Genomic DNA, 24771 nt, shown 5'->3' on the forward strand with positions numbered 1-24771 from the left:
GACTGCAACTAGGCCTTTTGAGATTGGGAGCTGGTAGAAAAGGAAAGGAGGAAGCCAGAGAGCAAAGGGCCAGGGAGACTTCCTGTGGCTCCTCCCTGGAGATCCAGGAGGTTGCGCAGAGCATCCTGGAGTGGCTCAACTAAACACTGGAGCCCAGCACGAAGGAGAAGACCCTGCAGGCCATGTGCTCGTTGGCACGCAGCAACACCCAGATTACCTCGCCATGCAGCTCAGAGACTTGCTACCTTGGGACAGGTACCTCTTCCATGGCCTGGAGCACATTCTGCAGCCCAAGAAACCCTCCCCTGCTGCCCGGCCCCAAGACCTACATAAAAGTCACCATGCAAGGATGGTTCCTCTCTGTCCCTCCTTCTCTTGGATGCCCATCAAGCCACACCTCCATGTCCTCTGGACAATTATTCTTTGGCCTCACTTCTAGTTCCTGAGAATTGGCTCTTCAAGGGCCCGAGACCAGACTAGTCCTAACAGCCTCATCAGTGAGGCCCATGACACAGCTGTCCCTGGGTCCCACAGAACCACTCTGGGCCCGTGGAAGGCTTTCAACACGCAGTAAGAGACCACCATTGGTGTCCTGAAGCTGCTCCTTGGCATCCTGGAAAAGACCCAGTCCAGTGAGGACGCTCAGGAGATGGACTTCCAGCCTGTGGCAGTCAGAACAAGGGAGGAGAGGGGACCCAGGACAGAGGGAAAGATGGATCAAAGGGCTTGACCTGAAAGGAAAGGCACAGAGGACCAGGTCCACACAGGACTCGCCATTCGACAGTTACTCTGCTCATAGAAGACTATTCAATGAGAAGAAAAAATTGTTAATCCTATTTTGTAAAAAAAATTAGCAAGATTATCTCCGGAATAAGTGAATTGTCTTCCTTTCCCTAAATAATAATTTATGTTTTAAGTATTTCCTACAGTGAAACAAGTGTTGCTTTTATGGCGGAAACATGGTTCTAAGCAGAGCTGTGCAACGCTGACCTGGCATGGGGTGGGAAGAAGGGGGTCGAGGAGGTGGTGCTTAGGGTCCAGAATCTGAGTTGGCCTCATTCTGGTTTCAGCTCTGGACGGGGTGAAGAACAAGACCCCAGAGCCCATCCTGTCCCTCTTGGATGACATACTGAGGGCTCAGAAAGATGTCCTCTTGTACCTGACCCAGCTTCCAGACTGAACCCCCTGAGCAGCTGCTTCGAAAAGCCTCTTGCGCCACAGCCATGCTTAAGGAAGACGCATATCTTCCATTCTGTTCACCAAGAAACTCCAAGAAACAACTGGATTCAAAGAATAAAAAATACCCTGCCACACTGGCAGGGCAGGCGGCTGAAAATCGCGCCCCTTCCAAAGGTAGTGTCTATAAAAGGACAACCGAGGCCAGCACCGAAGTCCACCTGCGGAAGGCGGGTCCGTCTCAATCCCAGCTGCCAGTCACTGTGAACCTTTAGAAGTGGGGCTGAAGCTTCTTCCAGTTGCTTGCCCAGATGTCAATGAGACCACTTCACAGCAGACGGGGGGAGCTGTGTGTCAGAGAAATCCCAGCCGCTAGGACGAGCTGCGTCCCAGGAAGATGTTTCTGCTCTTGTGCAAAGAACAGAGCAGTCCATTCCAGTTATCAGGGGGAGATGGTGCTTCATGTCAGGGCCAACTTGCAGGGAAGAATTTAGCAGGAAAGCCTTCCTGAGGGAGTGGGAGGGCCCAGCAAAGTTTAGGAGGAGAGAGCGGCACTCTTGGGGCAATCCTCTGAGTCTCTCTTTCCTCTTCAGGAATTGTTTAGGAAGACCCTGCAGTCTCTCTGAAGGTTCATGGGAGTGCCCAGAACTGAGACCATCACAGATCCAGGCCTGCTGTGAAGTCAGTGGGATGAGACCCTTGAAAGTGGGTGTATTGGGTTCCTAGGGCTCTCATAAAAACACGCCACACGTGGCTGATTTTAGACAACAGGAATTTATTCTGTCAGTTGTGAAGCCTAGAAGTGTGAAGTCACGGTGTTCGCAGGATGAGTTCCCACTGGAGCTGTGAGGCAGATCAACTCCACAACTTTCTCCTGGCTTCTGCTGGTTTCTGGCATCCATCCATGTCCCATGCCTTGTAGACATGTCACTCTAAGCTCTGCCTCTGTTTTCTTTCTTTCTTTCTTTTTTTTTTTTTGAGACGGAGTTTTGCCCTTGTTACCCAGGCTGGAGTGCAATGGCGCGATCTCGGCTCACCGCAACCTCCGCCTCCTGGGCTCAGGCAATTCTCCTGCCTCAGCCGCCTGAGTAGCTGGGATTACAGGCATGTGCCACCATGCCCAGCTAATTTTTTGTATTTTTAGTAGAGACAGGGTTTCACCATGTTGACCAGGATGGTCTCGATCTCTTGACCTCGTGATCCACCCGCCTCGGCCTCCCAAAGTGCTGGGATTACAGACTTGAGCCACCGTGCCCGGCTGCTCTGCCTCTGTTTTCATAGGACATATTCTCTTGTGTGTGTGTGTGTGTGAGTGTGTGTGTGTGTGTGTGTGTGTGTGTGTGTGTGTGTGTGGTGTGTTCTCTCATTAATAAGGACAGCAATTAGACTAGGTAGGGCCCACTCTAATCCACTGTGAGCTCCTTTACCTTAGTAACATCTGCAAAGACCCTATTTCCAAACAAGGTCACATTCCATGTTCTGGGACTGTCTTCTGAGAGCCTGTCTTCTAGGTGGAAGGATGCCCTCTGGCCTGCAGAGCCAGCCAGAAAACCAGGATTGGGCCAGGACAGGAGGATGCTAGCCTGAGATGGCTCCCACCCGGGTTGGGTGTGAGGAGCATGCCTGTGGCCTGGGACACTCCAACTCGTTCTATCACCTCATCTGAGATGGACTGTACAGTGTGTGTCCAGGGCTCAGCCCACACACTGCCTTCACAATGCTGTCTCTGCGCTTTGGAAATACGCTCAGCCCACTGTGTGGGGTGGTTTGACATAGGCCACCACCGTTTCTCAACCATCCCTGAATACCTGACCAGTGTCCCTCGGAGAGTGTGAGGGGTGTGTTTACCTAGTGAGTAAGGATGGGAGCACAGGGTATGCTGGGCCACCCTCTGCACAAACAATGCTTTTGCTCCAACAGGATGGGCAATGTTGGGTTAGGCCTAAGAACACAGATTTGATCTTGGAAGATACATTAGGGTCATGTGTTTTGTATGTTTTTTTTTTTTTTTGTTTCCTTGAATTAACATGGAATCCATTTCAATTTTCACTTAGTCTCTTTCTTTCTCTTCCCCCACTTCTTTCTCTCACTCTTTCTTTGGATATGGAAGAATTCTTTTTTTTTTTTTTTTAGACAGAGTCTTGCTCTGTCAACAGGTACCAGGCTGGACTGCAGTGGCACAGTCTCGGTTCACTGCAACCTCCACCTCCCGCGTTCAAGCAACACCTGCCTCAGCCTCCCAAGTAGCTGGGACAATAGGCGTGCGCCACCATGCCCAGCTAATTTTTTTTGTATTTTTAGTAGAGACGGGGTTTCACTATGTTGGCCAGGATGGTCTCGATCTCTTGATCTTGTGATCCACCTGTCGTGGCCTCCCAAAGTGCTGGGATTACAGGCGTGAGCCACCGCGCCCGGCCAGATATGGAAGAATTCTAACTCTGTGTTCCATCATGTCTAAACACTTGAATTTAGAGTAGACAGCAATACAGCAAGTTATTCAAGTTGCTTTGAAAAAAAGCCCTGAGTTTTCTAGGATTAAAACTATCAATAACGTCCTGGAGGAAAAAAAATGACAGACTCAGATGCAAAATGACATTTAATGGGGTGATAAGGAAGTAAAATGTGATAAGACAGCAGATTGCAGACTGTTCAGGATGTCAGGTGGTTCACGATTTTTTTCCAAGTTTGATACAGAAGAATCGGTGTGTTAAAATAAATAGTTTTCCACCTGGGATTTAAAACATTGTTTAAACAATAAACACATGTATGTATATAAAAATAGATATCTAGATATAAAAACATGCATATATAGGCACATAGACATGTATTATACATATACACATATATGTGGATAAATTTTTACTAACCTGTCAACTTATAAAACAAAATGAAAGATTTATAAAAGGTACATATATAGCTGTGAATTCTTTAAAGCTATTTTAAAGAAATTAATACAATCGTAAGGACTATCAGAATACTCATGTAGCACACAGCTACAGAAGCCTAATGAAGTACCAGACACTTTTCTTTCTTCAACCATTGTTCTATCTTATTTAGGTTTTCATTTTCTTACCAGATGTGTTTTCAATGATTTATGATATAATAAAATTTCTTTACCTCTTCCAGCAATTCCTTTGTCTCATTTGGAAACTGAACTACTGTTGATGTTGTAAAAAGCAAGGGCATATTCTTCTGAAAAAATAAAGGGAACATGCATTTTTATTCGATAGATAATATAAGCACATTACACCTTATCTTTTCAATAATTTTGAAAGAGGCAATCACTTTCCCATTTTATACATCCAGAAAATATGCTAATAATATTTAAGACACTTGATGAAACACATTCCATTAGTAAACAACGACAGAATTCAAATACTTGACACACTTCATGTAACATTCAACAAGAAACAAACAGCAACCTTCCAGGAAACAGTTGTATGGTCTCTGCAATATCTTAGTACTTGTTTTAGAAATTTATCAAATTTTTAAAGTTCCATTTCAGGATATCCCCACTCCCCTTTTTAAGTCAAAGTGCATAAAGGTAGCTTGGAACGGTCAGTCTTAGCATGAACAACAATGAACAATGACAACGACAAAAGACCTGGAATTTTAGTGTGGCTTGTATTTCAAGTTCAAATGGAGCCCTTTCAAGTTATATTGAAAGGATTCTGGCATTGAAAAACTCTGGTAACTGGAAAATGGGCTCATTCAGAAGACACATCATGGAATAAGGAAATCAGTATACAAAATAATGCCATCTGCTGTTTACTCTGCGAAGACAGAGATTGATTTTGGAAAGTTTAGTAGCTCAGGGAATGTTAGATGTGAATACCACGTTCAATAGCCTTAGGGCATGGCTGTTGGTTGCCTACCTTTTTCGTAATAATCGTAGGCCGTGACCGGGGCTGGCTGGATGTTGAACACAAGGTTGGTCTGCTCAACAGAAAACGTGAAACTGTCTGCTGTACCAGAAACCTGTAATGACACCAATTGTAATTACACTGTAGCAGTTCTGAGGCAAGATAATCACTGAGAAAATGATCCCCAGAAGTTTATGATCTACATAATTAAATAGATCTAGGGTGGCAAAACAGTAAGTTGTTAACCTTAAATCATATAAAATTTTAAGTTCCTTTGCTTACATTGAGGTGGGAGGAATATACCTGAAAGTCTTAGAGGAACATAGGCATTTACGTGAGTGGTAACGACACATGTAGAAAGGACATCTCTAAAGTGCATGCCACAGTTTGGAGTTTCCTTGGAAAAATAAAAATAGAACTACCCTATGATCCAGCAATCCCATTTCTGGGTATGCATCCAAAGAAAATGAGGTTAATATCTTGAAGAGAGAGCCACAGTCCCATGCTCATTCTTTCATTACCCACAACAGGCAACGTAAGGAATCGACCTAAGTATTAAAGACAGATGAATGGGTAACGAAACTGAGGCACATACATACAAATTATTCAGCCTTAAAAAAAGAAGGGATTTCTGCCATTTGCAACAATGCTGACAAGGTTGGAGGACATTATGAGGAGTGAAATACACACACACACACACACACACACACACACACACACACACTGCAGGATCTCACTTGTAAGTTAAATCTAAGGTGGAATTCATAGAGGCAGACAGCAGAATGGCAGTTATCAGGGATGGGAAAATGTGGGAGAGGCTGGCTAAAGGGTAGGAAGCTTCAGTTGTGCAGAATAAACACATTCTACAAATCTCAGGTACAGCAGTGGCCTACAGTTAACAATGAGGTACTGTGTATATACTATTCCCTAAGGGAGTAGATCTCAAGTGCTTCCCCACGAAAAAAGAAGTAACTGTGTGAAGAGATGGATGTGTTATTCCACGAATTCCCATAGTCACACTAGACGATAACGATCAACTCACTACATATATATCAAAACGTCACATCATAACCTTCAAGACACAGTTGTAATAAAAAAAAATTATATGGCAAACTTTGTGAGCGTTTAAGTTAAATTATAAAATACTTATACATCTACTCTGTGACAAGACTGTGTTTAATAGGGAGATCATGTTTCCAAAACGGAAAGCTATCTCGTCATTCAGCCAGGGCATATATGAAATAACCTTAGAACTAGCAAGCAGAGGATAATGAGTGGTAGAACACTGGTCATCCTTAACGTCCCTTATTTTTCCCTTCTACAAATCCCATCATACATATCTATAAGAAATGGAAGTATCCAATCACCCTTGGAAGGAAAAAAGAAAACCTTTAAAGAAAAAATTATTGCTAAACTTACATTTTCCAAGTAGAAAAGAGCATGGTCATTCTTGACTTCAGTCTTCAGCACTTGGCCCTGGTTTTCAAGCTTTGAAGAAATTTTTAGGGAGAAATGGAGGATGGATATTAGAACAAATGAGAGCACCACTCCAGAACTGAATGTCCATGCTTTCTATGTCAGATTCTGTTTTATGGAAGATTTTTTGGTGCCATGATGTTTTCATAAGCACAGCGGCAACTAAATAAAAATACGTGATGAACCATGGGAAATACTGACTGCCAATTGCTGCAAATTAAGTACACTAGCTCGCCAGTGTTAGAGGAAAAATATAAAAGTGTATGTTGAAGAAGAATTCTACAGTTTTGTTTTGCTAAACAACTATTCATTTCATCTTTATACTCTATGTAGCTGTGTTTGTGCTGAAAGATTAGGCTTCTATTGTTTACCTCTTCAATGGATGACATGACTGGAGTAAATCCTGATAGCATTTTTACATCTATAACCACCATATTGGATTTATTGTGAATTCCAGTATATCTGAAATTTTAAGAAAACATGAGTTTAGATACCAGTTTTAAAAAGTGACTTTTCTCCTGATGAGAGTGCCAGGTGGATATATACTAATTGGGGAGATGTCTGGAGGACAGGTAAAAGCTGAAGAGAAAATACCTGAAGAAAGTCATTTTCAAGCATCTGTGAACAGACACGAACAGAGTGATGATGAATGAAATGATACATAGCAAGAGAAGTTGGAGCAAATCATGAATTACCTGGACATGAAATCTTCCCCAAACCCTCCTCTTAAGCTTACCTACAGGCTCAAAGTTCAAATTGATAAACAAAGCTTCTAAATCTGTATTACATATGCTTAGGTTACTGTTAGATTTGCATAACACTTAGAAGACATGTTTGCTTAGCAGAATTACAGAGTAGATATGTCCCCAAGAGACCTTCTAGCTCAATTTCTTGCTTCTGGATAAGACTATTGGGGCATTAAGTTAAGAGTTCCATAATTCATCAGAGCATGGTGGCCCACATCTGTAATCCCGGCACTTCGGGAGACCAAGGCAGGTAGATCACTTGAGGTTCAGAGTTCAAGACCAGCCTGGCTAATGTGAAAAACCCTGTCTCTACTAAAAATAGAAAAATTAGCCGGGTGTGCTGGTGTACGCCTGTAATCCCAGCTACTCAAGAGGCTGAGCCATTAAGAATCTCTTGAATGCAGGAGGTGGAAGTTGCAGTGAGCTGAGATTGTGCCCCTGTGCCACTGCACTGCAGCCTGGGTGACAAAGTGAAGTGAGACCCTGTCTAAGAAAAAAAAAAAAAAAAAAAGAAAAGAAAAGAAAAGAAAAAAGTTCCCCTGGAGCTCAAGGGATTTTAATTTAGAAATTCTAGAAAATCTCTCTCAAACTAATTTTACTCAATGTTTTCCACATATTAACTGAGACTAAAAGCCTTTAGCATCTATAAATCATGCTTGAATTCAAGAGGATCATTTTGTTTTTCTATTCTGAAAAGTAAAAATCTAAAATTTTACTCTTTACAGTTAAAAAATAAACATTTGTAGGCTTGTTACTATATGACCATGCATGCTTGTCATGAGAAAGAAATATAGACTCTCTGTTTTTCAAAACTAGGAGAACTTCCATACAACAGAATAAAAAGCATCACTGGAATATCAGTGCAGCGAAAGCTTTCAAATCATGTTCACATAGAGTGCATGCTATACTTGCCTCATTTTAGCTCTGACTCAGCTGAAGATGTGCTAGATTGTGGTGTCCAGACAGAGGGCTAAAAAGTGACTGTGCTGTAGAATTATCACCACCAACATGCAAACTCATTGTATTACCATGATTTATATTTTGTTATTTCACTACTGTAAATTTTTTTTTTTTTAATTTTACCATCTTGCCAACATGGGAGTTACTATCAAAATATACCACTTACTTGAGAATCACTGTAAGGTCAAAAATGGTCTGGAAGTTATCTGAAGAGTAGTTCTTTACTATTTCCAAGGAAAGAGAAAATCCAGATGCCTTCTCTGGTAGGAGAACATTGTACCTAAGGGTGGCCTAGAAAGGATAGCAAATGGTAAGAAAACCCATCCCGTGTTAAGAATTAAACAGGCTGACTATAGTCAGTAGTAATGTAATTTTCAATTTTAGAATAACTAAGTGTATAATTCGGTCATTTGCAACACAAAAGATCATGTTTGAGGTGATGCATACCCCACTTGCCCCAGTGTGATTCTTACACTTTGCATGCCTACGTCATGTCCCCCATAAATACTTATACCTACTACGCACCCACAAAAATTAAAAATAAAATACTGAAAGAAATAATGTATTGTTTCTTTATTTCTATCATTAATGCAGTTTACATCTTTATCATTGGGGAATCATATTAAATTCTTTAGTTTTCAGAAGAATGTTATTTGATGAAGATAGAATACTTTCTAATAGCAATACTCCTCAAGAAACTTCTCTTAGTCAGCTGAGTACCTTTCCATAAGATAACTTGCATTTTCTGCTATTGATTTGAAAACATAAAAGAAAGAGTAATCATGTAAATACACAAAATGGTCAAATGACACTTCGCGTAGAACTGAATAGACAGTCTGACTTTTTTCCTGGCAAACATTCATTACCCTCTTAGGCAGATTTCTGTTACCTGGATAAAGGTACAACCTTGTCCTTCCACATCTACTGTGTATAGTCCAGGTGCTTTTGTTAGCTCTGAACCTTGGACCAATAGGCGGTTATCACTGTTAACCTCGAAAATATCGCTGGATCCTTCACTTCTAATGGTGACGGTGTTTTTATTTTTAGAGAAGGTTAATTTCATGTAGCGGGTTATGGCAAGCAGACAAACCGTAGTGTCCTGCACAGAACAGCACAAGCAATGACCCAGGCTCAGTTACGACACAATATTAGTCATCATTTGACCATGGACTTCATATCAATCCTTAGAACTATTCCTAAAACAGGTCTGCAGAACACCAAGAAGCAATATCCTGGACCACAGGAAAATACACTTGATTGTGCAAATTGTTTACATTGAAATTAATTTTCTTCAACAAATCTCAATTATATTTTTATTTTCTAAAAATTTCTAATACAAAATAGCCTCTGTGGTTAAAAAGGATGTCAAAGTTTCTCTAAAAGTTAAGGCATTACATGATTCAGTGGCCCTGTGGCTGCCACGGATAATTCTTTTTCTGCTCATCTTCAAAGAAGGGAAGTCAGAATTAGGAAACAATCTCTGTGAAATTCATCAGCATATGATTTTACTCAGAAACTAAGACGAAACACAAAGAGAAATGGTTTTTCTCATGGGAATAAAACTGCTTTTTTGCATTTTCAATTTGTTTCCAGTTAAGGAAAAACATGTCATTGTTCCTCATACCCCTCTTCCTCCTGTTTTTCTCCCTTTCACTTGCTTTTCCCAGTCCACAGCCCACAGAACTAGAGAGAAAGCTTTCTTTCTGGCCCATGTATAATTTGAACATAGTATCATCAGGTGTCTAACGTACCACCAAGAGTGATGCTTACGACAAAAAAAATGCCCTCTAGATTTACGTTCTGCGTTTGCCGTGTGAGTGAAGACACAAATGGTCATAAATTCCCGGAACAAGGGGCCTCATTTTATTCATTTCTATTTAGAGATTTCCTAGTAGAGGGCCTGGTACACGACAACTGCCTAATAAATAATTGTTGAGGAAATAAAATAGGATTAATAATATCGAAGATTCCTCTTCTCAGAAAGGATTTGTTATGATACCTTTACTATTAAAATCTCACTAGTCATGGAGTTACAGCATCTGCATTAAACATATTACTATTAATATCAGGCCTACGTCGATCACCTGGGTAGAAGAAAAGCCTCCATGGGAATTCATCTGTTGGGCAAGCCACTGCACAATCTTAGTAGCATAGACGAGGTCGGGAGTTTTCTGGGAAACAACAGCCAACAGCACATAGCAAGTCTTCTCAGTCTGAGCAGAAGGTGCCCGCGGAATAAAGGACGGAAATTCTTCTGTTTCGGGTTTCCTTTCTCTTTCCCAGTAGATGACATTATCTGAGAAAAAGGAAGGATTTTCACACAGTCTGTATAACAGTCATGGGTTACACATAAAGAGTGATGCAAATTCCATTCCTGGCCTCTGTTTGGGCTGAATTGTTCCCTAAAATTGATATGCTGAAGCCCTAACTCCAAGTACCTCAAAATGTGGCTGTATTTGGAGATAAGACTTTTTAAAGAGGTGACTAGGTTCAAATGAAGCTCGTGGGCCACAATCCAATCTGATTGGTGTCTTTTTGAGAAGAAAAAATTGGGACATATGAAAGGGACAGCCGGGCTGTGCACACACAAAAGATCTTGTGAAGACGGAAGGGGAGTGTGGTCATCTGCAGGTGAAGAAACCACACTTACAACACCTTGAATTTGGACTTCTAGCCTCCAGAAGTGTGAGAAAATAAACTTTTGTCGCTTAACTCATCCAGTATGTGGCAGCTATAGCAAACCAGTACGGCCTTAAACAGCAACTTTCCAGGCTCAAAATTGGTAGGGGAGATTAGCTTCGCAAGCAGTTATGATAGCCTATGGTTTGGTCCCCAGGCTCATTTGAGAGGAAGCTAACATAAAGCAAAAGAAGAAAGTCTAGAATATGCAGTGTTCTTGCAAGGCGTGAAGGTCACTGATGAATTCCATAAGAGAAATAGAAGCATACTAGTCAAGAGGGAGCTCCTACGTGACTGCGTAGAACGCTTCCCCACTGCGCTCCAAGATCACCTTCGTTAGCCACAATGAATGAGAACGCTTACTTGTTTTTGTGGCAGATTGATCCAGGGTCTGGAGTAAGGATTCCGCTTGTTCCTCTTTTCCAGCTAGGGCAAAAGCGTAAGCTAGAATGGCGTGAGTGTAGCCATTAGTGACACCACTGTACAATGTCGCTTCAAGGCAGAAGAGGGCACTTCGCAGAGGAGGAAACTGTTGGTCAGGAAGAAGATCATATATTGTATCATAGATTGATAGCCGAACATTCTATGAGCTTGAACATTTAAATGAATTATTGTTTATAATGTATATAATATGTACTTGAAGTATATTTTACATGCAAATCCATTTTTACATGTTTTATTCTTCAAAAATATGATAAAATAAATTTATAATGTCACTATTAGTACGTAAGCAATAATTTTTTTTTTTTTTTTTAGACAGGGTCTCGCTCTGTTAGCCAGGTTGGAGTGCAGTGGCATGATCTCAGCTCACTGCAACCTCCACGTCTGGGGTTCAAGCGATTCTCTTGCTTCAGCCTCCAAAGTAGCTGGGACTAAGGGATGCATCACCAAGCCCAGCTAATTTTTTTTTTTGAGACAGAGTCTTGCCCTGTCACCCAGGCTGGAGTGCAATGTTGTGATCTCGGCTCACCGCAACCTCCGCCTCCTGGGTTCAAGCAATTCTCCTGCCTCAGCCTCCTAAGTAGCTGGGATTACAGGCACGCGCCACCATGCCCAGCTAATTTTTTGTATCCTTAGTAGAGACGGAGTTTCACCATGTTGACCAGGCTGGTCTCAAACTCCTGACCTCAAGATCCACCCATCTCGGCCTCCCAAAGTGCTGGGATTACAGGTGTGAGCAACAGCACCTGGCCAATTTTTTAAATTTTTAGTAGAGACAGTGTTTCACCATGTTGGCCAGGCTGGTCTTGAACACCTGACCTCAGGTGATCCACCCACATCAACTTCCGAAAGGGTTTGGATTACAGGTGTGAACCACCATGTCCAGCCCAATAAAATTTAGTCAGAAAATGGCAGTTTTTATAGCTGATTGGTAACATTTTAGTTATGAATATCTTCTATGTGGCAAAATATTCGTATTTATTGTAGGCCTAAGATTATTTTTTCTAATGCCTAAAATAGAGGCTTACATTTCTTAAGATAATTTTCAAGGTATACTAATGACTCTGACAATTCATAGCATCTTAGTTAATGAATAGATTTTGGAAATCTAATCTGTGGATTGGGAGGTGGCTAGGGTGAGCCACACCTGAGTTGAACATGTTTACTGTTTCTTCAGAGAGAAACAGATACTAGGCTATGGCTTTACTTAGTGCACGGGTTCTCAATCTGAAATTCATGGCTGAACTTCAGGAGAGTTTTGAATGCCTGAAACTGTGTGAATAACTCGTTTATGTGTGCATATGTGTATTCTCCCGAGGGAGAAACCCAATCCTGTTCATCAAAGCTGTCTATGAATAAAAACAGTTTGCAAAACAGGAATTTAAAGGATGGTAATGAAATAAATATGTTCTCTTGGGGTTTCATCCAGTCTTAGAATCTCAAGTGACTCTGACTTTACAGTCTATTTAATGTGCAATCAGCTGACTGAAATCAGAAGATGATGGGAATCCATACAGTGAAATTGAGCCCAGCTTCGAAGAACATCCCAACAACGTATGCAGTGAGTAAAATGTCCTCTTCATCTCCAACCTGAAAACAAAGGAACAGTCAGTCATTCGGGACAGCGGAGCACAACATAGCTAGTATTCTTTTGAAGTAAAACTAGGTATAAAAAAAAAATACTGGAACAAGTACCATTATTCATAAAACACCTGAACATGTGTAGTTTTTAAATTAGATGGTTCATCATATTATCTGAGCAAAAATTCATTCAGACTCTATGCAATAAATAATAATTATTAAGTTGTTATTGCTATAACAATTAATTTCAAATATAGTAAATAACATATATAATTGTATTTATGTGGTCTGATGTTAAGCATGCATTCTAAGGAATTCACAGAACTCTACTGTCTCCATTTGGAATAAATCTGAAAAAAGCCAACAAAGAGTTTCTAATGAGGTGAGGCAGAAGGTTGCTGTGAAGATTCCTGGAAACCCCTAGAAAATCACCCTAGGAGGAACCAGAGTCAAGTCTCAGATTCTTACAATGTAAAAGGAGAAATGTATTTCTAAATCATGTGGTTTACAAACTGGGCGTGAAAGTCCCCTGGGGTACTTAAATCAACAGCATCCACACAGGGATTCGGATTCAAAAAACTCAGGAATAAGACAGCGAAATACATTTTAACGCATGCTCTAGTGATTCTGATGCAAATAGCATTCAGAATGGCATTTGAGAGCTACTGATCTTGTACAAGCCTCCTATTTTATCTATTTAAGCAAAAGACAACCCCTCTCTTCTTCAGAAAAGAAATATTTCTGAGAAACCAAGTGTTTAAGGTGCAAATAACAGCACATGGTAAGCACTGACATGAGGTATGGCGACCCACGTTACGTCTAAATTACAGCAAGTCAAGTAGTATCACCATTCCTCTGCAGTGTAAGCTTTTATTTTTCCTTTGTATTTTTATTTCTCTCAACTCAAAACAAACACAGACACCCGACCCCCCCACCCCCATATATTTAATTATAGAGAAAATAATGGATAAGAGCAGATAAACGGAAGCAGTCATCAGCAATCATCCATCGGTAATGAATCCAGTAAGAAGAAAGATGTGGAGAAGTTGCTTTAGAAGAGAACGTGGGAAAGTTTTTGATTTTCCTACAAAGGAGCAAGAGCTCTTCTCCATCAGGGTCCTCCTGCTGCAAGGAATAAGCTTGGAATAAATTAAGGACGCCACAGAGCGATCTGAATACAATTTGCATGCAAATTAAATATCATAGTGTGTTTGCTTTCATTCAGATTTTGACGTGGATTAGATACGCATTCTGTGTTTCAAGAACAGGAGTGGTGATGATGAGAAAGGATGCTGAAGAAAAGCTCAGGATATTTCAGGGGCCATCAGAGGATGCTAAAAAGCCGTGATAGGAGATTTTGAGCATCCAGAGGGGAAAAAGGGGGCTTGGGGAGGGGGAAGATGGAAGAGTGGCTGGAGGTGGACAGCTATCTGCAAAGAAAGGAAGTTGGAAGGGAGGGATTTACCTAAATATGGACAGAAAAAGGGTTGGATTCTGCCAAGGATGTACTTCACCTCTTGTACTTTGGCTCTGGGGCAAGCTTGGCCCTTGAAGTTTTCCTTGAGAGGTTCTTAGAAAAACTCGCTTCGTTCAAACAATGTGAATTATTAGATATTTTCCTCAGAACTTTCTTGCTCCCCATGGACAGGAATGAACTTTCCTTCCTCATATACTCACGGTCCCCTCCCTTTATACATTGCCTGTCTTCACATTTATGAACGTTTCTTTTCTAGGCTCTCCCCCACCCTTCTATTTCTAGTTTAGTTTCTGAAGAGCACTGACTGGGGAAGGACTAGAGATCGAGTAAGGCAGTCAAGGGACTCAGTAGGAGTCCCATCCAGGCTGTGGTTAAACATGCACGCAGTAGGAATGGTGCTGCTGACCAACCCGCCACAGGTTCAGGACCGCAGTGGCTCAGAAGGCTTCCTATTCACAGAAAGAATATTCCTATTTCAGATCAGGAAGGCCAGAGGCAGGGCAAGGCAGGCATGCCCCAGGAGCAAGGAAAGCCTGGAACTGCTTTCTCTCACCTCCCAGGCAGGGTTGAAAAGCTGGCCATCGTTCTTAAAGCAGCCACTCCTTTTCTGTTGGCTTGAAAGCCAGATTAAGGTCTGTTTTTGAACATTTTCATCAATTAACACGTATTTTTTCATTCTTTCCAACGTCTTAAAAATAAGAGCACTGAGCCTGCAACGCAAATCACCAAAGCAAACGTTAGATAAAAAGGAGGTGGTGACGCCAGTAATTCCACAGGTTCATCACCATTGTTCTGTTTGGGTAAGGCGTGCATTCCACTCATCCACAGCAAACCGGGCTTTATTAATAGTCAATCTTTCCTTTGTGTCAGGAAAATATTATGACTAGCAATAAGTAGAAACTAGAGGAGGTAATTTTCAGCATATTTGCACCCAAAGGTCTTGCTGTATAGCCCATTAGTTTAGCCATACATGGAGAGAGAAATGATGTAAGCAGGTATTTCGGGTTCTTCTAATGTCACTTTCCCGAATCTATGTGGGACTCAGAAGCACAGAGTGAGATGTGTCCTCTTTGGTGGAGTTCATCAGCTGTGCACGCATAGGGGCTGTCATGAAACGATTAGGCTGCTGAGCAAATCGTCGTCAGACTGAAGGTATATTGTTGCATTAGAATTAGAATGCCAAGTCTTTTAGTTTTATCTATTTCTTCTCTATAAATTGACTTTGAAACCCACTTTTCTTCTAAATCCCCACTGGACACAATCCTCCCTTGCCTCTTTGCAAGCCCGCCTCAGATAATTCCTCTATTGTAGAAAATAAAATTTTTATATCTCACCATACGCTTCCTTTCTGATTCTGCTGCCAAAATATACTATATGAACCATCAGAGTTTTTGAAAGACAACTGCCTTTGATAACCTAAAATACAACATTGTAAGAAATCATTTTTTAACCTCAGCAAGTGAGAAGAGAAAGAACAGGGCAGTGCAGGTCCTAGGTTTTGGTGTTAGACACAAATCACTAGGCTAATCATTTCCATTTGAATTTCTGAAACTCAGGTTCTGTATTCATAAGGGAGGAAAATTAACTCTTACTTTATAGGATTTCGAGGACAAGATAATACACATGGATATGTCTGGCTCAGTAATTGTCTCATCACTGGTACCTACTAATTATTTAGTATATTACCCCTAAGGTCATTATATTTCAGTGTTATCTTTCTGAAAAAGAAAAACCAAAGGACATTATTTTATGCTCCTGGACCTTTTTTTAACATCACATTTTACAACATTGGCCCTCTTTCCGTATACAAAGCCAGTCACTTCATTGCAACTGACCACAGCCGAGCAACCAAATACAAACATTGATAGATGAACCAATTGACAACAACTCTTAACAAGAAGAACAAGAACAAGCAAGGTAGCTTGCAAAATACCCGGCATTATAAAAAAAAGGAAGTGCACACCTTGAAAACTTTGCAGCTATAAAGTATGAAGCTAGCTGACAACACAGATTTTGAAGTCAAAAGGAAAACAGAGCTAGACTGAGTTCCTCCATTCAGGTTGACTTTCCCTTCACCAGACGATTGCGTTAAAACAGCTGATGACATCCTGGTATAAGTAACAATTGGTTTTTGGGCAGAAATGACTTAGATCTTCTTACCATTAGATAAGAGAAAGAAAGCCTTAGATTGAACTTCCTCTGTCAGTTGCCCAGTAGATTTCAGATAGTCAAGAACGTAAGTATCAGATGCTAGTAGGACAGCATTTTGCTCTCCGCTTCCATAGGGCATTTGCACTGTCACCAGATCCCGCGTGACAAGTCCCAGAACATCCCCTAAAAACAGGAAAAGTGGAAAGCCGTATTGCTTATAGCTGCCAACTCAGCATTAAGAACTATAGATAAAAGAGGCATAGTGGAATAGGTAACATTTAAAATTGAGGCTAAAAAGTGGAAACAAAGAAGTTTTTAGGAAGTAATTTGGAAGAGGAGATGGCCATGAAAAGTGAAGTTAAAATGCTATGAAAAATATTTCTGAAAATCTCATTGCCAGAAAGAGGAGGAAGTTAGGGGAATGTGTTTGCTGATTTGCTAGTTTTCTGGTTTTTGTTTGTTTGTTTTCTTTTTTGAGACAGGGTTTCACTCTGTTGCCCAGGCTGGAATGTAGTGGTGCAATCTTGGCTCACTGCAACCTCCGCCTCCCGGGTTCAAGCCATTCTCCCGTCTCAGCCTCCCAAGTAGCTGGGATGACAGGCACTCACCACCACATCTGGGTAATTTTTGTATTTTTAGTAGAGACAGGGTTTCTCCATGTCAGTCAGGCTGGTCTTGAACTCCTATCCTTGTGATCTACTGGCCTCTCAAAAGTGCTGGGATTACAGGCGTGAGCCACTGCATCCAGCCTAGTTTTTTTTTTTTTTTTTTTTTTTAAGAAACCAATCCTATAAATTATAAAGTGTAATCCAACCCTTCCAAGAAGTATTCATGTTAATAACAGACAAAGAAGGTTGCCTTTTTTAAGAACAACAACAACAAAATTCTTTTACTGAGAAAACTCCCAACATTCTTAACAGTCAAAGTTTATTCTGATTCTCCAAGAGGTGAATTTCATATCAGATTAATGATTATAAAGGACCTCTTCCTTTCTAAACACTAGTTACCGTCTACCTGAGCTAGGGTTTCCTGAAAATGTAGGTCTGCCAACGGTACTGTAATCCCTTCAGATCCTATAGAGGATCTGAACAATAATTCCCTTCAACTGATAGTTGAGAAAAATCTCTCTATTCTGTTATTTTAAGGATTTTTTTTTTTTGAGATCACCTCAACCAAGATTTTTAAATCATTGTGAAACACAAAATTTAATCAACATACCCACAACGGTGAAAAAGCCTCTGGCTGACCCTTCTACTACATTGTTTGGCAAGTCCAGAACTCCCTGCTTGGAGGCTTTGGTACCTGGAATGAAAATATTGATTTAAAAAAACGTGATGGCTTCTTTATATCAGCAGATTTGAGGACAGACGTATTGAAAATAAGATTCCGTGACTTATTTTTATTTTGCCGGTTGTTTATTAGAAGAGATGAAATTGGGGATTTGACCTAGTTTAGGATATCAGTACATTCAGAGAACAGCATATAAATCTGTGTGTTAGATTGTGGCCCCTATTCTTTACTGGTTTAGTGCCTGAACTACTTATGTATGAAAAAAAAATGTAAAAACTACACTGATTGTAACACATAAAGCAACATAAGTAAAAAGTAATGCTTGAAGTCTCTGATGAGGGAGTAAAATCAGATCACTGTCAACCACGGAAAATGATATCCCTCATGGCCATGAAACCAGCGATGAGGAGGAGGAGCAGTGATGTATCTACAGGTTATTTCACCCTAAGAGTACAAAAGCAAAGATTATATTGTGCTATTGGAGCCCAATCTGAATGTTCCATTGTCCAATATTGTGTGACAACCATATCATAAGAGGAGCCAAGAATACAGAGGATGAAAAAAAAAAATAGGTTGGGGCAGACCAACATCCAAAGTGAACTACAAACACCTCCTGAACATGCTTTTTCCTGGCTAACATTATACCAGTGAAGATGAAGCGTGAAATACAAGAATCCTCCATGAGATATTTAAAGTGAAATCACAGGGCTCATGGACTCATGTGGAAGGAGAGGACATACACTCAAACTTTTGGGGAATTTTATTTAGGACTAATTTGACTTCCTAAAAGATCCTCTTACCTTCTGTACAGATAAGGAAACTCTGGGTCCTTTCTTTTTCAATACCTTCAGGCTGTCAAAGAGTAACACAAACAAGTACAGAAGAATGAGTCTAGGTCCTCTGTCCATGAAAGGAAAGTGATTAAGCACCAGCTCACTTAAGGATGGCTGGTGCAAGTTTATCCCTGAGAGATCTACTCATGGTCCCCTTCTGCTCATATCTGGACGTCCCGGGACATCATCAGCACCCATTTTAACCTCTGTGTTCTGTAGCTGGGACAGGCATAGCCTTGATGTCATTGTGGGACACTCTCAGCTCCTCTGATCCTGTCTAGCATCTCTGGAAAGTAATTAAAAGTGCTTTGTGGAGCAGGGGGGTACCAAGAGGCAAATCCAGAGTGCTCCTCTGCTAAGTGCTGATTCTTGTTGAGGATGACGGGCACTGCACGGGAGGGTAGGACGAGTAGATTTGTCTCTTGAGTTCGAGAATTGGAAAAGGAGAAGGAAGAGAAATAGGTGTATAGGAAACATGCTGACTCAGAAACAAGCGAAAATTGTCAAGCCTGTTTCAAGTGTTAGGTTTTACTATCCTGGGTGAGGTATTAACTAAAGAAAGGATGAACTTTATGCCATTTTAATTCATTTTAAATGGCATGTGTTGTGTCAAAAGTAAATGCTGTCAACTAATTAAGTCTCTTAATGGAGAATGTCTTTTAATACAGAACCTTTTAGATGTCATCGGCTTCTTTTCAGGAAAAGCTTGGTGGTTTGCACATCCATACCTCTACCAAGAAGCTTTTGACCACAGTATCTTTCCAGTTTAGCTTTTGCTGCTCAATCCCTTCGTTTGGGCAAGCACTGCTTCGTTTGGACTCAGCAACTACAGTAATATTCACTTTACCTGGAAAATATTTCCAAATACTAATTAAATTGATCACTGGTCCCTTCGGTAGTGAGAAATGACTAGAGCCTGTGAAGCATGTCTTGAATTGGATGAACCAAATTCTATCATCAAGTTAATGCTTAGACCAAAATAACTTGTTTCCTCTCCTTCCTAGATATAATGTGGTATCTTCCATTTCACCTGTTCCACGATTTCATGTTTCCTTACATTAAGTAAGGAATGATAAATTTAGTTAATGTAAGGAATCATGAAAATCGTGGAACAGGTGAAATGGAAGATACCACATTATATGATAAATTTGCTTAATTAAAACTTAGGAAGTTTTAGGAAAAGTAACATCCCACAAAGTCATCTGAGTCAATTCCTTGATACTGATTGTTTATAAAGGTTACTCATGACAATATAGGTAAATAATGTCAGCTAACTAGGGCTGCTAACTTTTCCCAAACAAACAAAAACAGTAACATATGATATGGTAGACAGGTGCTGGATTGAAATAATGTCTAGCAAGGGAGCCATTGTTTTTAAACTTCCAGATTTCACATTTTATAATTAGAACTGATCTCCAGTTTCCTTGCTTGTAAAAATTAGAGGATTGAAGACAGTCATTCTTTAAGGTTATTATTATTTACATACCTATATACCAACATACATAACCAATATATTGTTCTTGGTTTTTATTTTTTGGGAGCTTTTCTTTTTGTTTCTCTGTCTCAGAAAGCTTGCTGTTTCACTCTTAAAACTGTGTCTTCGACTTAATGACATAGAACTATACAAGTTTGTACAGTATTCTATCTCAGTTGCCAAGGTAGGATTTTGAAGATGTTGTACAGCAGAAATATTGAGAAACTTCAAATCTAACAGAAAAATAATCTGAGAACAACATCACAACTGAACTAAAATAATCTCATAAATACAGTATTTGCTGTTAAAATAATACCATGAATACGACATTAAATAAAGAAAATTTGAATTTTTTTTAAAGTAGTGATTAAAAGTATCATGCATATTCATTCACATCTAGCATTCCTTGTTTACTACAGTTTTAAACTTTTTCCATTCTACGTATTTTCTTTTTCTTTTTCTTTTTTTTTTTTGAGATGGAGTTTCGCTCTTGTTACCCAGGCTGGAGTGCAATGGTGCAATCTCGGCTCACCGCAACCTCCGCCTCCCGGGTTCAGGCAATTCTCCTGCCTCAGCCTCCTGAGTAGCTGGGATTACAGGCACACGCCACCATGCCCAGCTAATTTTTTAGTAGAGACGGGGTTTTACCATGTTGACCAGGAAGGTCTCGATCTCTTGACCTCGTGATCCACCTGCCTCGGCCTCCCAAAGTGGTGGGATTATAGGCGTGAGCCACCACGCCTGGCCCTATTCTATGTATTTTCAATACGAGACAAGTTTATTGTTTCATCTTGTAGATAGCATATGCACTAAGACAATGTTCTCATTTCTTGATCTCAATTCAGTCATTTAGAGATTGTGGTATCCCCATGGCACATTTAGTAAATTTACAAACCTTACAATTCCCTAATAGATCATTGGGATAGAGCAGCAATTTTTGTGAAGGTGGTCTGGGTTCACGACGGTAGGGGAAAGAGCCAGCGAGAAGTCAAAGAATGAAGGTGGCATCAATGACAACATGGCCTTCATTTGGGATACAGCATATCCCAAACATTTAGGCCCTGATAGGTCATGCAAGTCAGCATTTATATTGCATTTTAATTACAACATTACACTCTTGAAAAATGAATGGTGGTTTTGCTGTACACGGTATGAACACCAGAAACTGGATTACTATAGATTAGAATTTTTAATGGACAATTTACAATAAGAATTTTAAAAATGTGAGGGAGAAAATCATGTTTGTATAGACAATTTAAGGAAAACAAAGGAGACAGTAAATCTGGGCTGGTTTTCCATGAGACACTGGTGTAGACAGGTAGCTACTTACCTAATTTCTTAGGTATAACAGTCCAGACATTTGGTTTCCTCCCTCCAGCTTGGATAATATCACTGCCATTGATTTTCCGGGTGTTAATATTTGCTTCATAATTCGGAGACTCCTCCACTTGAACAGAAATCTAAGAAAACAATCATAGCAATGAGGACAGCACTGGAACACACATCATTACGAAACGCCATGCTCCATACACCGTTTAAACCGTCACTGTGAATGAAAGCAGTTGCCTTGTTTGAAGGAATATGGACCCGAGTCTTATACCTTTATAGTAGCATTTTGCATTTGAGCACAAAGAGAATATGGAAATATTAAGAAACATTTTAACTTTGTTAGATTTTTGCCTCCCGATCGAAGAGAACAACTCACCTCTACACATGTATTCAGGTAGTTGAAGACATTGACAATCAAATCAAATTGTTCATTTTGAACAACTGAAAAGGGTGAGGCAATTTCTACAAAGAAAGGTTGGAAGACTTCTAGAGTGCTTGTAGAGGAAATACCAAATCCGACGTCGCCATTCACACAAAAGCCATTTGCCTCCCATTGGGTTATCGTATCAGGAATGCGGAATGAAAGGGTGGCAGAGCCTGAGGAACTGATAAGAGGTTATCAGTAAAACACATTCTTTGTCTGAATCAAGAACTTAAATTAAGTGCGGAGCAAGCGGAAAAGTGTTGATGGAAGCTCAAAAGTGAGTCACATTGTTTGGATGGGACATTAGATAAAAATAATGAGAGCTGAATTTTTGTAAAGTTTGAGTATAGAAATGTCATATTTCTTTTATTTATTTATTTATTTATTTATTTATTTATTTATTTATTTATTTATTGAGATGGAGTCTCTCTCTGTTGCCCAGGCTGGAGTGCAGTGGTGCGATCTCTGCTCACTGCCACCTCCACCTCCCAGGTCTGAGTGATTCTCTTGTCCCAGGTTCCTGAGTAGCTGGGATTACAGGCACAGGCTACCACGGCCTGCTAATTTTTGTATTTTTAGTAGAGACGGGGTTTCACCATGTTGGCCAGGCTGGTCTTGAATTCCTGACCTCAGGTGATCCGCCCACCTCAGCCTCCCAAAGTGCTGGGATTACAGGCGTGAGCCACCACGCCTGGCCTAGAAATGTCATATTTCTTTAAACACCACATTATTTTTTTAAAGTGGGGCAGCTTAAATCTGTCTGCATAAAATGAATAGAAGAGAAACTCTCGGTGAAAGTAAAACATTGCTAGAGAAAAATAAAATGTGTGATCAGTACATGCGAATCGATGATACATATTTTACAAATATGGCACTATTTTATATATCCAGGAATAAAAGTGAAGAAAGAAAAAGAAAACAGAAATACGCATAGGAGAGAACATGGTTAAAACTCACTCGACACTGACGAGGTCCCACATCCATGTCTCTGGGAAGTTGGTTCTTACTGTTTGAATTATAGCCTGTTCTACATAGTCAGTATTTTCCTCTCTGATTTTACTAGCTAAAAAACAAAAAAAGAAGAAGTTCCTTATTTAGGCTTTACACTCTGTAAACTATGGTTTATATATTATCAGGGTATAGGTCCTCATAAAAACATCTCACTTTCCTATACTGTAGTCACTTAAAATGACTATTCTCCTGCATCACCACACATTGCCTGTTCCCGTACACAGTCAGGCATCGCATAATGACATTGTGGTCAACGACAGACCACTTAGACCACAGTGATCCCATACGGTTATAATGGAGCTGAAAAATTCCTACCGCCTATTGACATCAAGTCATCATAACGTTGTAGTGCAATGCATTGCTCACGGACTTCTGGCGATGCTGGTGTAATCAAACCTACTGTACTGCCAGTCCTATAAAAATATAGCAGACACAATTCTGTGCAGTACATAATACTTGATAATGATAATAAATGACTATGTTACTGGTGTTTGTACTCTACTATACTGTTTACTGTTTAGGGTGTACTCTTTTTACTTATCAAAAAAAGTAACCGCAAAATAGCTTCAGATAGGTCCTTCAAAAGGTGTTCCAGAAGAAGGCATTGCTATCGTAAGAGATGACAGCTCCATGTGTGTTATTGACCCTGAAGATCTTTCAGTGATAGAAGATGTGGAGATGGAAGACAATAATATATATATATTTTTAAATTATTATTATTTTTTTATTGCATTTTAGGTTTTGGGGTACATGTGAAGAACATGCAAGATTGTTGCATAGGTACACACAAGGCAGTGTGGTTTGCTGTCTTCCATCCCCTCACCTGTATCTGTCATTTCTCCCCATGCTATCTCTTCCCACCTCCCCATCCCCCTGTCCCTCCCCCATTTCCCCCCAACGGACCCCAGTGTGTAGTGTTCCCCTCCCTGTGTCCATGTGTTCTCATTGTTCAACACCCGCCTATGAGTGAGAATATACGGTGTTTGATTTTCTGTTCTTGTGTCAGATTGCTGAGAATGATGGTTTCCAGGTTCATCCATGTCCCTACAAAGGACGTGAACTCATCGTTTTTGATGGCTGCGTAATATTCCATGGTGTATATGTACCACATTTTCCCTATCCAGTCTATCATCGTTGGGCATTTGGGTTGGTTCCAGGTCTTTGCTATTGTAAACAGTGCTGCAATGAACATTCGTGTGCACGTGTCCTTGTAGTAGAATGATTTATAATCCTTTGGATATATACCCAGTAATGGGATTGCTGGGTCAAATGGTCAAATGGGATTTCTATTTTTAGGTCCTTGAGGAATCGCCACACTGAGAAGACAGTAATATTAATGATCCTGATCTCATACAGGCCTAGACTAACATGTGCATTTGCATCTTCATTTTTAACAAAAAGGTATAAAAATTAAAAAAAATTAAAAATAGAAAAAAGCTTATAGAATAAGAATGTAAACAAAGAAAATATATTTGTACCCCGACTCTCTTAGAACAACTTTTAGTCTTGCAAGCTCCCTTCATGGGAAGAATCCTACATAAAAGTACAATTAAAAAAAAATCTTTTATACTACATTTTCTCTGTGCCTTTTCCATGTTTAGCAATGTTTAGATACACAAATAGTTACCATTATGTTATAACTGCCTGTAGTATTCAGTATAGTCACATGCTGTGGAGGTTTCTAGCCTAGGAAAAATAGGCTCTACCTTACAGCCTAGGTGTGTTGTAGGCTACAGCATCTAAGTTTGTGTAAGGACACTCTATGATGTTCCCACAACAATATCACCTGACAATGCATTTCTCAGAACAAATTCTCCATCACTAAGTGAAGCGTAACTGTATTTCTGACATTGCATTTTA

The 24771-nt window shown here is 40.2% G+C and overlaps 1 protein-coding gene across 1 annotated transcript in view; it reads right to left on the reverse strand.

Annotated features, from left to right (window-relative positions):
* Positions 1-457: 457 nt before the first annotated feature.
* LOC101038219 (ovostatin homolog 2-like) overlaps positions 458-24771 on the reverse strand; it is a 61367-nt gene continuing 37053 nt past the window's right edge. Inside the window, exons 17-35 of the mRNA XM_074403478.1 lie at positions 22858-22950; positions 21853-22081; positions 21478-21607; positions 19402-19520; positions 18641-18692; positions 17769-17852; positions 16560-16733; positions 15734-15815; positions 14953-15109; positions 12857-12931; positions 11264-11429; positions 10267-10517; positions 9111-9284; positions 8388-8512; positions 6692-6977; positions 5052-5154; positions 2604-2707; positions 1131-1252; positions 458-731 (exon numbers count right to left, since the gene is read on the reverse strand). Of these exons, the coding sequence (XP_074259579.1) occupies positions 458-731; positions 1131-1252; positions 2604-2707; positions 5052-5154; positions 6692-6977; positions 8388-8512; positions 9111-9284; positions 10267-10517; positions 11264-11429; positions 12857-12931; positions 14953-15109; positions 15734-15815; positions 16560-16733; positions 17769-17852; positions 18641-18692; positions 19402-19520; positions 21478-21607; positions 21853-22081; positions 22858-22950 (2800 nt within the window). The remainder of the gene's footprint in view (positions 732-1130; positions 1253-2603; positions 2708-5051; positions 5155-6691; positions 6978-8387; positions 8513-9110; positions 9285-10266; positions 10518-11263; positions 11430-12856; positions 12932-14952; positions 15110-15733; positions 15816-16559; positions 16734-17768; positions 17853-18640; positions 18693-19401; positions 19521-21477; positions 21608-21852; positions 22082-22857; positions 22951-24771) is intronic.

This window comes from Saimiri boliviensis, chromosome 7, assembly GCF_048565385.1.
Source record: "Saimiri boliviensis isolate mSaiBol1 chromosome 7, mSaiBol1.pri, whole genome shotgun sequence".
Taxonomy (NCBI): Eukaryota; Metazoa; Chordata; class Mammalia; order Primates; family Cebidae; genus Saimiri; species Saimiri boliviensis.